The sequence below is a fragment of the Hyla sarda genome, chromosome 6 (genome assembly GCF_029499605.1).
Source record: "Hyla sarda isolate aHylSar1 chromosome 6, aHylSar1.hap1, whole genome shotgun sequence".
In the NCBI taxonomy this organism is placed as follows: domain Eukaryota; kingdom Metazoa; phylum Chordata; class Amphibia; order Anura; family Hylidae; genus Hyla; species Hyla sarda.
In genome coordinates, this window is record NC_079194.1 from 149,551,795 (window position 1) to 149,568,171 (window position 16,377).

Genomic DNA, 16,377 nt, shown 5'->3' on the forward strand with positions numbered 1-16,377 from the left:
CAGGATAGTTCTGAAGCAAGAGTACGGAATTGTACGGCATACTCGCCAACGGAAGAATTACCCTGGACCAGGTTCAACAGGGCAGTCTCGGCAGAAGAAGCTCGGGCTGGTTCCTCGAAGACACTCCGGAGTTCAGTGAAGAAGGCCTGGACTGTGGCTGTGGCAGGATCATTGCGGTCCCAGAGCGGTGTGGCCCAAGACAAGGCCTTTCCTGAGAGAAGGCTTACTACGAACGCCACCTTAGACCGTTCTGAAGGAAACAAGTCCGACATCATCTCCATATGTAGGGAACACTGAGACAAAAATCCACGGCAGAGTCTGGAGTCCCCATTAAATTTGTCCGGCAGGGACAAGCGGAGGCTAGGAGCGGCCACTCGCTGCGGAGGAGGTGCAGGAGCTGGCGGAGGAGATGGTTGCTGCTGTAGCAGAGGCAGAAGTTGCTGTAACATGGCGGTCAACTGCGACAGCTGCTGTCCTTGTTGGGCAATCTGCTGCGATTGCTGAGCGACCACCGTGGAAAGATCAGCGAGACTTGGCAGCGGTACCTCAGCGGGATCCATGGCCGGATCTACTGTCACGATTCCGGCTGGCAGGTAGTGGATCCTCTGTGTCAGCGAGGGATTGGCGTGGACCGTGCTAGTGGACCGGTTCTAAGAGGCTACTGGTTTTCACCAGAGCCCGCCGCAAAGCGGGATGGTCTTGCTGCGGCAGTAGCAACCAGGTCGTATCCACTAGCAACGGCTCTACCTCGCTGACTGCTGAGAAGGCGTGGGACAGAAGGACTAGGCAGAGGCAAGGTCAGACGTAGCAGAAGGTCGGGGGCAGGCGGCAAGGTTCGTAGTCAGGAAGGGTAGCAGAAGATCAGGTACACAGGCTTTGGACAACACTAAACGCTTTCACTGGCACAAGGCAACAAGATCCGGCAAGGGAGTGCAAGGGAGGAGACTAGATATATCCAGGGAACAGGTGGGAACCAATTAAGCTAATTGGGCCAGGCACCAATCATTGGTGCACTGGCCCTTTAAGTCTCAGAGAGCTGGCGCGCGCGCGCCCTAGAGAGCGGAGCCGCGCGCGCCAGCACAAGACAGCAGGGGACCGGGACGGGTAAGTGACCTGGGATGCGATTCGCGAGCGGGCGCGTCCCGCTGTGCGAATCGCATCCCCAACGGCCATGACAGTGCGGCGCTCCCGGTCAGCGGGACCGACCGGAGCGCTGCAGGGAGAAAGACGCCGTGAGCGCTCCGGGGAGGAGCGGGGACCCGGAGCGCGAGGCGTAACAGTTGGATATTGTCGTACTTTGGAAAAAATCATAACTACATGCAGGAAAATTTATATGTTAAAAATTCTCATGTTCTAACCCCTACCTTTTTTATTTTTCTGCGTACGGGCCGGTATGAGGGCTCATTTTTTTGCGCTGTGTTCTGAAGTTTTTATCGGTACCATTTTTGTATTGATCGGACTTTTTGTTCGCTTTTTATTCATTTTTTCATGATATAAAAAGTGACCAAAAATACACTATTTTGGACTTTTGAATTTTTTTTGCATGTACGCCATTGACAGCGTGATTTAATTAACGATATATTTTTATAGTTCGGACATTTCCGTACGCAGCGATACCACATGTTTATTTTTATTTACAGTTTTTTTTTAATGGGAAAAGGGGGGGTGATTCAAACTTTTATTAGGGAAGGGGTTAAATGGCCTTTGTTAACTTTTTTTTTTTCACTGCACACACTGATCTCTTATGCTGATCCCTGCAAAGCCATAGCTTTGCATGGATCCGTGAGATAGGGGCTCGATTGCTCAAGCCGGAGACAGACCTCCGCTTGTGTACCAGCTGATCGGAACATCGCGATTTTATCGCGTTTACTTTCAACTTTGATTGCCGCGTCTGAAGGGTTAATAGCGCGCGGCACAACGATCGGTGCCACGCGCTGTTAGCCCAGGGTCCCGGCTATGAATAGCAGCCGGGACCGACCCGTGATGCGGGGTCACGGCTTGATGTCGTTTTAAACACCGGGACCGGGCTCAGGGCGTACAGGTACGCCCTGAGTCCTTAAGAGGTTAAGTGCCTGTCTTCTCAGTGCTAAGAAAGCCTCAGGATCTGTTCATGCAGTAGAAGCTTTGGATGTGACTGGGCTACAAAACATGATGTACCATCTGTACTTTTTGCTGTTTTTTGAACATTATATTTAGCTTTGACCTATAAATCAATGTATAAAAGTGGAGTAATGCACTAATTGTGTAGAAATGATGGCGTGATGCGTCTGTTCAGACTGTTGCTGTGTGTGACATCTCCCTCATGGCTTCCAGAGCACTTTTTGCACTTTGAAGGGATATGGCTGTCTGCTATTTCAGTACTGGTGCCAGCATTCGATGACTGTAAGTATCTTGCAGAAGAACAGAGGGAAGCATTTATTTTCTGAGGGATGTGGAAGTTCCTTGAGCGCTGTGTATATTTTTCTAGTCTGGGAAGGAGACACTGAGCCTACATTACAGAACAAAGTCTCATGGAGCAACAGTAAATGTTTTCTGCCCCCATGAGATACTAGGGGGGCTGCTCTTGAAGTTCTGCACTGGAGCATCAATTTGTACTGACATATTGCAGACTGCATGGGCGCAGTCAGGGAGTCATGTATGGGAGGATGCCACTGCTGTGTTAGAAAGGCGATCAGGACTGTGTGAATTTATATTTGTACAAGAATTTAGTATTTGAAATGGAAATAAAAATGTATAATAAAAGTTGTTTCCTCATATTTATAGTTTGTGGATTCTTTTAAATATCAATAATTTCTGTAAAAATAGATTTATTGTATCAACGTGTACAAAATTACACAAAATAATAAAATAAGAATGCAGTTCTACGCATTACGGAGGTGAATACATTGTATATCTCTGGTGACAGATGCTGCTCTTCTCTCTTAAATCAGGAAATTTTTCTCCACCATTGTTTGCATTGACAGATTATTTTTTCCAATTTCCGATCGTAAAATCTTCACAAACTGCAAATGGAGAGAAAGAAATCAATGTAAGATAGTATAAATGTCAGGAGTGAGCTTTTCACTCTGGTGCGGTGCGGTGTCCATTGCTGCCTGTGCGCCGTTTCTGTGGGGAGGTGCGGCCTAGGGAATGGTTCGAGAGGAATTGGGGCTGCTCTGCCAGTGAGTCCTTCCCCCTGTGGGCACTGGTGTTGCAGCAGTGGTGGTCGCCACTCAGTGCGGCATCATTTTATGCTATGGATGTTAGGAACCAGTTACTTACAGGTGGCTGTGACGTGGCTAGCGGGCTTGCTCTTCATAATCATAAAGTACAGTAACAACCTGTTAGTTCAAATTTTGCTGAGACGCCTTAGATCAAGGTGCATACTGTGGATGTGCGACCATGTCTGTTTTTTTTCTCTACTTGAATTCATAAAAGTCAGGAGTGTTGGTACAATGGCCAAACACATTTTGAGCCCCCCCCAGGTCCCCTTCTCAGTGGCATATAATAAAGACTTCACTATTTGCTACTGAATAGGGGACCTAAGGGGTCTGGAAATAAGTTAGTCCATTGTACCCGCACTACATTACTAATGTTCGCACTATCTAGATTTCTAAGATCAATACTTTGAAACTTATTAATTCAACCTCCTTTAACTGCCAATCCTCAAAAGCATTATCTACAGCATCCTTGGGTGCACATTTCAGATATACAAGGACACCATAATTTCATCCTGCAGACTAGTGGACACCTAGCTAAGTAAAGCACTGCAGAACATCAGCATCCATCTCCTCCTCTGCCGGTTTGCAGTGTTCAGTCAGCCTGCCACGCAGCCAGAGCAAAGCACTGTCCGGGACCTCAAACTCTAAACTAGTGAGCATCCACAACTGATAAAACCAATCTACCCCTGTACAGACAAGCGGACTAGGTGGAAGGGTGAGTGGCGCATAGCACCAAACACTGCAGGCTTTCTTTCAAAACAGGTTGTGTTATCGGTGTTAACTGTGGGTTATCATTATCAGCTTTCCTTATATATTGGATATTACCCTAACTGGCGGCATCACCTTACAGGAGTCAAACACAGACTATTGCAAACTGGTATTAGGCATTGTGATACTAATGTACTACAACTCCCATCTTGTACCTAACTTCTGAGAAACACATTGCAAATCTGTTTTATATCACAGGGGAGTATCTTTCTGTACAGGAACCAGCAAGTTTCCTTTCACAAGACATAAGGTGTTTAATAACATGTTATTAATGGTCATGTACTATTATTATACACTGTAAACCTAAGTGGTATGGATTTATTTATCTAATATTTGTTTTATGACAGCCAAGAGTGCCCTGTGGTATGCTGGAACAGGTTTTAACATCTTCTTTACCTCATACATAGTCTTATGCTACAAAACAGTTGTATGGTTGATCACACTTTGTATACTATTTTATCTATTTTATTCCTTGCCTAACCATGCTAATATTCGAATTACATTTTAAAGTAGATTAATAATAGCATCACTAATTGATTTCTGAACCCTGTCTCCTATTAGACCTTGAGCATCAGTATCTCTTTTCTTGACAGTGGGTCACATGATTATACCGTGCCATTGAACGACAACTGTAGCTCCACCAACCATTCAATCATGGAGAGAGTCAAAGGGTATTATGCGCATGGAAGGGATTATTGCAGAGGAATATGATAGGTCTGCTTGTTTTATTTCTCTGTGGTTCCCCTGGCAGCAGTTCATAGACTATCCTGGTTTTCTGAAATAATTAGGCTTAGCCCTGTTCCATGCTATTGTCAATGGTGGATCCTGTGTTATCTATACACTGGCTTCCCCTTTCAATGTATTCCTACCTGTGTTAATGGTGAGGAGACTGCTGAAAAGTAATCTGTATAAAACAGAAGTGCCAACTTATTAAGTTTAGTGGCCAGAATTCAAAATGATTTAAAAATACAATTACAATTTTAACCCTTCCAATACTTATCAGCTGCTGTATGCTCCACAGGAAGTTATTTTATTTTTGAATTTCCTTTCAGTCTGACCACAGTGCTCTCTGCTGACACCTCTGTCCATGTAAGGAAATGTCGAGAGTAGGAGAGGTTTACTATGGGGATTTGTTCCTACTCTGGACAGTTCCTAAAATGAACAGAGGTGTCAGCAGAGAGCATTGTGGTCAGACAGAAAGGATATTGAAAAAGAAAAGAACTTCCTCTAGAACATACAGCAGCTGATAAGTACTGGAAGGGTTAATATTTCTTAATAGAAGTCATTTACAAATCTGTTTAATTTTCTGGCACAAGTTGATAAAAAAAAAAAAAAGTTTTCCAGTGTAGTACCCTTTAACATACCTCTACAGACGCTTGCATAGAGAGCCGTCAGCAGGATCAGCTGTCATACTGACAGCCCAATCCTGTACTGTGACAGGGAACAAAAATAACTTACCTATAACTACAAATAAAATAACAAAAATAAATAACTAAATAAAATAAAAATCCCTCTCCCCCAAAGAAAGTGCATGCCTCCAATCACCAATTTCAGACATCTTGCATGAAACAAACACGTTTTGTGTGTGTGTAAGGATCACATACATTAACATTCCTGTCATGCAGGATGTACATTGTGCTAAATAAGTAATCCTTGGCTTCCAATTTTAGTTTCTTCTTTCCCAATCCCTTTGTGCTTTTACTAAAAATGTTCTGTGCCTGGTGAATAACACCCATGTGCAGAGGCTCTCTAGAGCTTAAAGGGGTACTCTAATGAAAAAAAGTTTTTTTTTTAATCAACTGGTGCCAAAAAGGTAAACACATTTGTAAATTACTACTATTTAAAAATCTTAACCCTTCCAGTACTTATCAGCTGCTGTACACTAGAGAGAAAGTTGTACAGTTCTTTTCGGTCTGAACACAGTGCTCTCTACTGACACCTCTGTCCGTGTGAGTAACTGTCCAGAGCAGGATAGGTTTGCTATGGGGATTTTCTCCTACTCTGGACAGTTTCTGACATGGACAGAGGTGTCAGCAGAGAGCACTGTTGTCAGACAGAAAAGAAATTCAAAAAGAAAAGAACTTCCTGTGGAGCATACAGCAGCTGATAAGTACTGGAAGGATTAGGATTTTTAAATAGTACTAATTTACAAATCTGGCACCAATTGATAAAAAGTCTTCTCCTTTTAGGCTCTATTCACACATACAGTATTCTGCGCAGAATTTCAAGCTGTGTTCAGTCATTCAGTTTACTTAGAAATCTGCAGGAGTGAGCTTTTACACCTGCATCAAATCTGCGCTGAATACTGTACGTGTGAATAGACCATTAAGGAAGTGTATGAACTTTAAAGCTGAAATAAGTTCTGAGGAGTCAGAGAGTCTTCTGAATGCTCCAATCACTGTGGACTGTGACTGATACTATTGAGATTGAAATTAGGTAAGGCCCCTGGCACAGATGGACCTCTTGGCAGCTTATTACAAAAAGTTTTCTCATATTTTCATGCCTCACCTGCCTAGAGTTTGTACTTCTGTCTGAACTTCAGTTCCTTTCCACTGAATATTTAGATGTCCTTATCACTGTTCTCCACATACTTCTGAAAATCCTCTGAAAACATCTCTGAAAATGTTGCACAGAGCCTATTAAAGAGGTTCTCCACCATAAGGTGATTTTAGTACGTACCTGGCAGACAGTAATGGACATTCTTAGGAAGGACCTGCTCTTGTCTTGGGGCTAAATGGCTATGTCAAGAGATTACCATAACACTGTGGCTAGCTTTTTTGTGAACTGGATATTTCCTGTTGGAGTTTGGTCTCTTAAACTACACATCCCATAGTTCCATGTTTGTAAGTGTAAAGTCACTTTTCTCCTTCCCACACATCTCCACCCCCACCCATTGAAACACAAATGAGCTGCATCCATTCAAAAGACCAGTGTTTTCTAATCAGGGTGCCTCCAGCTGTTGCAAAATGATCTCTCCCCCACCCAGCAGTCACTCCACCCATTGAACAGGACAGGCTCCCTTTGCACACCTGACTAGTAATGTCACGTCTTGACGCACTGTAACCTGGTAAAACCTGAGACAACAGTAATTTTGTATGCTGTTAAAAATAAATATTTGGGCGAAAATCAAAGGAGAATTGCGAGACCACCGTCACACACAGGTACAGACACTATATTATGAACTACACTAACTTTACAGCCCCTGTAGCATAGTCGAATAAAAAAAATTCCTGGAATACCCCTTTAAGTACCCTTTCGATCATACGACATGTTTCCCTCCCCCCTCTACCTTTTTTTTTTTCCTAATGGAAACAACCTAATCTTTCTCATGATACTGTGATTGCTAGGGTAAATAGCATTATTTTCTTCGATAAACTATCCGCTATGAGAGAAGACAGTGTAGATAGATTCCATGAACTGTAGGAAACATTGTTGTCCTTCTCCAATTGTCCAGAACTTTGATGCAGTATGTCATTACACAAATATAAGTCATCTAATAGTATCAAATGCTCTTATATATGTTCAGATGGCATGTTCAGTTTGGGTTTTTTATTTAACACGTTGTTATCCTTGTGCCCGGGTTATTCCCCAGTTATTACTGCAAACCATAACTGTAACTGAAATGCATCTATCAATAAACTTGTTTGGCTTGATACTACAGCTGAATTAGCCTTTGTTATTGGCGCAAAAGCATCATATTTTCACAATATACTCTTATTTGACATTGCTATTGATGGGGTAAATATTATTAAAATATTTATAATTGTGGAAAATATCAATACATAAGAAAGCCTAAAATGTCTCACACGTTGTTTGTTTGAGTTGGCAAAAAAAAGCACTTTAAGGGTATTTTACGCTGCAGATCCGCCGCTGAAGGACCCCTACAGGGTGCCTTTTGATATGCCTGCTTGGAGCAGCAATACGCAGCTACGAACAGACACTGCTGTGATGTGCGAGTTGCCGTGCATGCACGGTGTACTCGCACGAATCGTGTCCGCTCCCCCTGCTCCCTAAGCTAGGCCGAGAGCAGCCGTGATGAGCAAGTATACTGCGCATGCGCGCGGCGACTCGCACATCACAGTGTCTGCTCGTAGTGGCGGATTGCCGCTCCGAGCAGGCACCTGTAAAGGCAGCATACAGCAGTCCTTCAGCGGCCGATCCGCAGCATAATACACGCTGGGGATCCGCTCGTGTGAATGTACCCTTAAGCTAGATTTCTATACAGTGTTTTTTGTGGCGTTTTTTTTTTTTTTTTTTTTTTTTTTTTTAGAAAATTGCCACTGCAGTTTTTGAGTCAAAGCCAGAAGTGTATTAAAAACAAATTAGAAATATAAAGGAAGAACTTATACTTCTTCTTAGTGGATCTACTTTTGACATTGGCTCAAACTCTGCAATGGCAGGTTTCCAAAAAACTCCAGAAAACAGCCTGTGTGGAAACCTAACCTTAAATGCTATGTTCACACGGCAGAATTTCTGCACAGAATTCTCCATTAAACTGCTGCATAAATTTAAAGCCAATTCACTTCAATGGAATTCATGAAGTGGAAATTCTGCAGTAGAAATTCTGCTGTGTGCATGGAACAGCGAAATCGCATTGAAGTATATTGGCTATAATAAAGACATGCAGAATTCCATGCAGAAATTCTGCCATGTGAACTTAGCATCAGACTACAGCATTCTAATAGGTGAAATTCTGCTCTGGTCATAAAGGCCCAAAACATCTTAACAAGAGGTCAATTTATTTAGGGGTCTGGTCTGTGATCCGGATATCTAGGAATCAGGCTTGGATTCATTTAAGGCCTAGTAGTGTAGTAGGGTGGGGAGTTTGGGTCCAAAAATCCTACAGATTTTGCACCCCTAAGGATATACACTTCGGGGTATGGATTAATTTATATAGGCATCTGAGCTCAGTATTACTAGGGGTCTGGGATCTGGATTTATTTTGGGGTCTGAGGTCTCCAATAATTTTTTTTCATGCAAATATATTGTATATAGTGTAGGTGGACCTATGTGCTTTCTAAATACCATTGCTGTTTTTAATATTCTAGTCATGTCCGGACTATGCAATGCTGATGTGTGAGGTGGGCCAATCTCACCATGTAATCACCATCTGCCTGGGGCTGGAGTGGCAAATATCACTGAAGTCAGAGCCTAGCCTGGAAGCCATACTAAGATTTTCTGGTGTCTAAAGACATCCCTGAGATACCAGAAAAAAGTAAAAAAAGAAACTTACCATCTGCACCACAAAGGTTATAATTGTTGCCAGAATGAAATTCTGCGTCCCCAGGTCAATGACACAAAACAAGAGTGTGTCGAAGAGAAGCAACACAAGCTCATTACTGTAGAAGAGAGTGCGGCTGAAATGACACCGATCGTCTAAAATAAGAAAACAGGACATTTATTTGGATGGAAGATGCTGATCCAGGAATTCTCAACAACTGACACACTTTCACACAATATAGTATTTAGGATCTGTTTTATTTATTAAGAATAAAAGTCAGTGGTTTGTCATCTATGGTTATTCAATGGTTGTAAAAACGACAATTCCCAGCATGCCCAAATAGAAGCCAAATTATTGTCACCCAGATACTGTTGACTAGAGCTGAATACTCACCACTGTAAAATATTGATTTCTCAATGGGCTGCTGGAACTCCATGTCTAGGACGCTCTCCAGTAATAGTTTGTCCTTGACTATGTAATCCATGTCCTTATAGACCTGTGGAATGGACCAGAGATCACATACAGGGGTGTAATCCAGGTTGGATTATAATGAGGGCAGTATAGGCCTGGGACCCCTGAAGGCAAACCTATCCCTCTTTATGATGTGCCTGGAATAATAAAATACTGTTCTGCCTGAAATCACATAATCTGTGCTCTCCCGGTGTTGAAGAAAGAGTCTCAAAGATAAATTCTACTGCGGGCTTCAGATCCCCTAGGAAGCAGTAATAGACATCATTTGCACAGTCAGCATATAAGAAGTCATAACTGTTACTTCTACCACTGCAGACAGCAGTCCTGACACACACAGAAGAGAATGTTTACTAGTTACCACACAGAGACACATAGCTCTAGCAGTTCCAACAAGTTGCAGGGCCCTGCCTCCTTAAAGAACTTATCCAGGCATGGAAAATTAGAGCTAAGTTCCTCTAAAAACAGCACCACCCCTGTTGTCAGGTTGTGTGTATTATTACAGCATGCCTCCATTCACTTCAATGGACATCAGCTGAAATACCACACACATCTTGAGGACAGGTGTGGGACTGTTTTTGGAAGAAATAATCACTGATTTTCTAATCCTGGATAACCCCTCCACAACAGCTGAAGCTTTCCCAGGCTGTCTTAATAAGATGCAGGTAGCTCTGTAGTCAGATGGGAGTACAGTAGGGAAGATGGAGGGGTGTCTGCAGGCATAGTGCCAACGCTTCTGAGCTAAGAGCAAGATGACTGCTCAGCTCTGCCTTGCATCTACCCCCTCTGAATGAACAGGGTTTTTTTCCCCCCCAACAACTTCTGGACCAATGCACTGCATAATGAAAATCCAGCTATCCTGCAGAACAGTAAATATATATGTATAATGTTCATATGTTTGATATTTGCATGCATGTGTCAGTGTAATGTGTGTAGTAACAGTCATGGCTGTTAATTTTGGCACTCCTGAAATTTTTCAAGAAAATGAAGCATTTCTCACAGAAAAGGATTGCAGTAACACATGTTTTACTACACACATGTTTATTCCCTTTGTGTGTATTGGAACTAAAGCAAAAAAGGGAGGAAAAAAAGCAAATTGGACATAATGCCACACCAAACTCCAAAAATGGGCTGGACAAAATTATTGTCACCCTTTCAAAATTGTGGAAAAATTAGATTTTTTAACACTTACCGTAAAATCTCTTTCTTGAGGGATCCATTGGGGACACAGAACGTGGGTGTATGCTGCTGTCTCTAGGAGGTATGACACTACGGCAACAAAAAAAGTTGGCTCCTCCCAGCAGGATATACCCGCCTCCAGGCCCTGAGCTAATCAGCTTTAGTACCAGAGCAATAGGAGAGGACCGATAGGTCAAGGAAAAAACACGGAACTGTCTGAGAACCAGAAGAAAAAATATAACTGAACACACCCGCGGACAGAGAACCAAAGAGAAACCCAAAAGGGCGGGAGCTGTGTCCCCCAATGGATCCTTAAAAAATCTCCTTTTCTCTATCGGCTCCATTGGGGGACACAGACCGTGGGACGTACCAAAGCCGTCCCTTGGGTGGGTCTGCAACACTTTACGGCCCAGACTAGCATCAGCCGATGCGAAGGTATGAATCCGGTAGAACCTCGAGAAAGTGTGCAAAGACGACCAAGTAGCCGCCTTGCAAATCTGCGAGGCCGAGGCCTTGTTCTGGAGAGCCCACGATGCCCCAACAGAATGGGTAGAATGAGCCACAACCCTGAAGGGAGGAACCTTCCCCCTACAGCGATAGGCTTCCGAAATGGCAGACCGGATCCACCGAGAAATGGTGGCCTTGGAAGCAGGTTGTCCCTTGCGATGACCTTCCGTAAGGACGAAAAAGGAATCACACTGACGAAACAAAGAAGTGATAGAGAGGTAAGACCTAACAGCCCGAACCACATCCAGTTTGTGGAGTAAATGCTCCTTAGGATGAGAAGGGGCGGAACAGAAGGACGGAAGGACAATGTCCTCAATGAGATGAAAGGCCAAAACAACCTTAGGCAAAAAGGAAGGATCTGCCCGGAAGACAATCTTGTCCTGATGAATCACCAAAGACGGAGAACGGCAGGAGAGAGCTGCCAATTCAGACACTCCCCGATTGGAGGTGATAGCAACAAGAAACGCCACTTTCCAAGAAAGGAGGCACAGGGACACCTCCCTTAGGGGTTCAAAAGGTTCACATTGGAGGACCCCCAGAACCAGATTCAAGTCCCAAGGGGGAGAAGGTGACCGATAAGGAGGGGCAGCATGCGCCACTCCTTGAAGAAAGGTCCGGACATGAGAATTAGAAGCCAGAGGACGCTGGAGAAGAATAGAAAGGACTGAAACCTGACCCTTAAGGGAACTGAGAGACAACCCCAGTTCCAAACCCGACTGCAAGAAAGAGAGAAGACGGGGAACAGAAAAAGTAAAAGGAGACAAAACCTGAGCTTCACACGAACGGAAATAATTTTTGCCGAGGAGGGTTTACGAGCCCTGAGCATGGTGCGAATGACTTGGGAAGAGAAACCGCAGGCTCTCAAAACCGCGGTCTCAACCGCCACGCTGTCAAATGCAACGACTGTAAATTGGGGTGGCAAAGGGGACCCTGAGACAGAAGGTCCGAACGAAGTGGAAGGCGTAGTGGAGTGTCGTCAAGGAGCCTGACCACGTCGGCGTACCACGACCTTCGTGGCCAATCTGGAGCTACCAGTATGGCGGGAACGCCCTCTGCTTTGAGCTTCCTCAAAACCCTGGGAAGGAGCGGAAGGGGAGGAAACAGATAGGGCAGAGCAAACCCTGTCCAAGGAATCAATAAGGCGTCCACAGCTAGCGCCAGGGGGTCCCGGGACTTCGCCACAAACGGAAGGATCTTCCAATTGTGCCGAGACGCGAAGAGGTCCTCGTCTGGAATGTCCCAGAGGTCGCAGATCTGCACGAAGACCTCAGGATGCAGAGAACACTCACCGGAGTCGGCCGATGACCACGGCCGTGGCGTTGTCCGACTGGACGTGGACAGGGCGGGACTGAAGCAGGGACTCCCAATGAAGAAGGCAAAGAAGAATCGCCCTCAGTTCCAAGATGTTTATCGGAAGAAGAGCTTCCCGGGGAGACCAGAGGCCTTGAACCGTCCAGTCCCTGAACACACCGCCCCAGCCCGACAGACTGGCATCCGTTGTAACCACCTGCCAGTGGAGGGGAAGAAATGATCGTCCCTGAAGAAGAAGGGGGGAGTGGTGCCACCAGAGCAGAGACTGACTGATCCGACAAGGGAGAGCAATCTTGCGATCGAGAGACAGAGATCTGTCCCATCGAGAGAGAATCGTCAGTTGAAGGGGACGGTAATGAAACTGGGCAAAGGGGACGGCCTCCACGGCCACTACCATCCGACCCAAGACTTCCATGCAAACGCAGATGGAAACTGGGACCTGGGCCCGAAGGGAGCGGACTCCTGATAGGAGAGTCAGACGTTTGTCCGGCAGAAGGCCAATCCTGGCAGAGGCCGTGTTGAATTGAAGTCCCAGGAAGATCAGAGACTGAGTGGGAGAAAGGACAGACTTGTCCCTGTTTACCATCCACCCGAAGCGATCCAGGGTCTGGAGGGTGAGATCCATTCTCCAGGGTCTGGACTCTGGTGGGAGCCTTGATGAGAAGGTCGTCTAGGTAAGGGATTACTGAGACTCCCCTCGACCGCAACAGGGCTATCACTGGCGCAAGGATCTTGGTAAAGGGGAGGGCTACGAATTGAAAATGCCCCTGCGGAACCGCAAAACGGAGGTACTGTTGATGGCCGGGAAATATTGAAACATGGAGGTAGGCATCTTTGATGTCCACCGAAGAAAGAAATTCCCCTTGTTCCATGGATGCCACTACCGAACAGAGGGATTCCATTCGAAAGTGGCGGATGAGAAGATGACGGTTGAGACGCTTGAGGTCCAGGATTGGCCACACCGAACCGCCCTTCTTGGGAACCACAAAAAGATTGGAATAGATACCCCGAAAATGTTCCCTTGGAGGAACGAGACAATAACTCCCTGGAGAAGCAGGGATCGGAGAGCCTCCTGAAACTGCTTCACCAGAGAAGGAGACCGGGGACCGGTGTCCGACTTCCAAGACGGCCGCGCCCGGAACGAGGGAGCCTTCTTGTCATGCGAAGGCGCCTGCTCCGACCCCTTATTGGGGCCAAAAGTCCGAAAGGACTGAAAGGAAGAGGACTTCCTCTGGGAAGTAGAGCGAGCCTTATTTTGAGGCAACAAGGAACTCTTGCCCCCCCATTGCCTCAGAAATAATCTCGTCAAGGCGCTTGCTAAAAAGACGGGTACCAGTAAAAGGAAGCTTGGTGAGATACCTTTTGGAAGCGGCATCCGCATCCCAAGCCTTAAGCCACATGGAACGGCGGAGGGCCGCTAGGTGACCCACAGCAAAGGCAGCACAACGGGCTGACTGCATAGAAGCTGTGCACAGAAATTCCCCAGCTTTAGAGCATTGGAGAACCAAAGCAGACAGATCCTCTGGGGGGGATCCCGCCTGGATACCCTGACGGATCTTTGAGCACCACAACAATAGGGCTTTGGACACCCAAGCCGAGGCTAAAGTGGGAAGAAGAGAAGAGCTTGCTGCTTCAGAAGCAAACTTCGCTAAGGACTCCACCTTCTTGTCCGTCGGGTCCTTGAAAGCAGCCGCATCTGCCAGTGGCAGTGTGGTAGCCTTAGAGAGACAGGAAATTGGTGGATCCACCGAGGGGAGAATGTGAACGAGTGGAGGTAGCCCTGGAGGGGGGCGAACCTGACCGGTTACGCGGCTCTGGCGAGGCAGAGTGGCAACTGCGGGAACGTCCTCTGGAGGAGCGACGTTTGTGACCAGACCCGGAGGGGCGGGACCCACGAGGGGAGCGCCCACGTCTACCTGAAGACTCAATGGAAGAGTCAGATGATGCACCCCTAGTACGCTTTTGAGAGCGTGAGGTATGTGGAGAAGGGGAGCGGGTCCCTTTAGAGGGCCAGCGCAGGGCAGACTTCTTCAAGGCAGACACCACGTCACGGGAGGCCTCAGCCACCGAACGGGAGACTTGAGTCAAGTCAGCCATATACTGGGATAGGGAAGAAACCCAGGCTAGAGGGGCGGCCGAATCCACCAGAACTGAAAGAGCATCCGGGGGTACCATGGGGTCTGGGGCAGCAGAGGAGCAGGCAGAGAAAGTGGATTCAGCAGAACCAGGCATTTTGGCATTACAGTTCTTACAGACAAAATAGGAAACTAATGCCCCAGTTGTCCGTTTAGAGGGAGGAACAGTTCTGGGTACGGACATAATGAAAAAAGAACTCTCTCACCTGAGTCTGTGTCCCCTGTGGCAGCTGCTGTGAGGAGAACTCCGCTCTGAGTGAAAGAGAGGGAGAAACAGGCCAGCCAATAGCAATAGAGGGGCATGCCTGGAGCAGAGGCACTATCTAATTTGGCCTCTGCCCCTGAAAATCGCGCGCACGGCCCCAGAAAGCTCCGGTGGCCCTGTGGGCGGAGCTATAGCTCCCCGGCCGCCGTGAAGAACAGTAATGGCGCCCGCTCCTTGCCCCGGGCGCACATGTCAGTCGTGTCTGCGCCCGCGGGGAAGTGAGCGGGCGATACACAAGTCAGCCGGCAGCTGTCTGCTGCCGAAACTGAAAGTAAGTCGGCGCTCCGTGCGCCAAACAGTACAAACGCCGCGGCTGTCAGCCGCATAGTAAGCTCCGGATGGTGGATAAGCAGCCCCAAACAAGTTCCAAAGATATTCAAGCTGTCCTGCAGACTCAGGGAGCATCAGTGTCCGTGACATATGGTGGAGGTTTAATTATGTTTTGGGGTTGTTTTTCTGCTTCTGGCACTGGGTGCCTTGAATGTGTGCAAGGCATTATGAAATCTGAGGATTACCAACAGATTTTGAGCCGCACTGTACAGCCCAGTGTCAGAAAGCTGGGTTTGCATCCGAGATCTTGGATCTTCCAGCAGGACAATAACCCCAAACATACGTCAGAAAGCACCCAGAAATGGATGGCAACAAAGCACTGGAGAGTTCTGAAGTGGCCAGCAATGAGTCCAGATCTAAATCCCATTGAACACCTGTGGAGAGATCTTAAAATTGCTGAAGAGCCCTTCCAATAAGAGAGACCTGGAGCAGTTTGCAAAGGAAGAGTGGTCCAACATTCCAGCTGAGAAGTGTAAGAAGCTTATTGATGGTTATAGGAAGCGACTTTAACTGAAGTTAAAGGGGTAGTCCAGTGCTGAAAAACGTATCCCCTATCCTAAGGATTAGGGATAAGTTTCAGATCGTGGGGGGTCCGACCGCTGGGGCCCCCCTCCCCGCGATCTCCTGTACAGGGCCCCGGCTCGCTGGCCAGATAGTGGGTGTCGACCACCGCACGAAGCGGTGGCCGACACGCCCCCTCAATACATCGCTATGGCAGAGCCGGAGATTGCCGAAGGCAGCGCTCCGGCTCTGCCATAGAGTTGTATTGAGGGGGCGTGTCAGCCGCCGCTTCATGCGGTGGTCAACACGCCCCCTTCCTGCGGGCTGCCGGGGCCCTGTACAGGAGATCGCAGGGGGCCCCTTAGGATAGGAGATACGTTTTTCAGCACTGGATATCTCCTTTAGGGTGCGTTCACACGCTCTTAGTTTTTGCGGGTTTTTCGCTGCATATATGAAAGGGTGCGGGATCTTCTCGGCTATCCGCAGTAGATT

General features: G+C 46.7%; 1 protein-coding gene across 5 annotated transcripts in view; it reads right to left on the reverse strand.

Annotated features, from left to right (window-relative positions):
• Window positions 1–1,815: 1,815 nt before the first annotated feature.
• The window catches only part of LOC130276328 (meckelin-like), an 85,495-nt gene continuing 70,933 nt past the window's right edge, over window positions 1,816–16,377 (reverse strand). The window contains exons 26-29 of one of the 5 annotated variants that reach the window (XM_056525526.1): window positions 9,583–9,685; window positions 9,202–9,344; window positions 6,477–6,584; window positions 1,816–3,002 (exon numbers count right to left, since the gene is read on the reverse strand). In XM_056525526.1, coding sequence (XP_056381501.1) covers window positions 6,507–6,584; window positions 9,202–9,344; window positions 9,583–9,685 — 324 coding nt within the window. In that variant the 3' untranslated portion in view covers window positions 1,816–3,002; window positions 6,477–6,506. The remainder of the gene's footprint in view (window positions 3,003–6,476; window positions 6,585–9,201; window positions 9,345–9,582; window positions 9,686–16,377) is intronic. The other 4 variants (XM_056525527.1, XM_056525525.1, XR_008845086.1 and 1 more) reach the window with 4 other exon arrangements.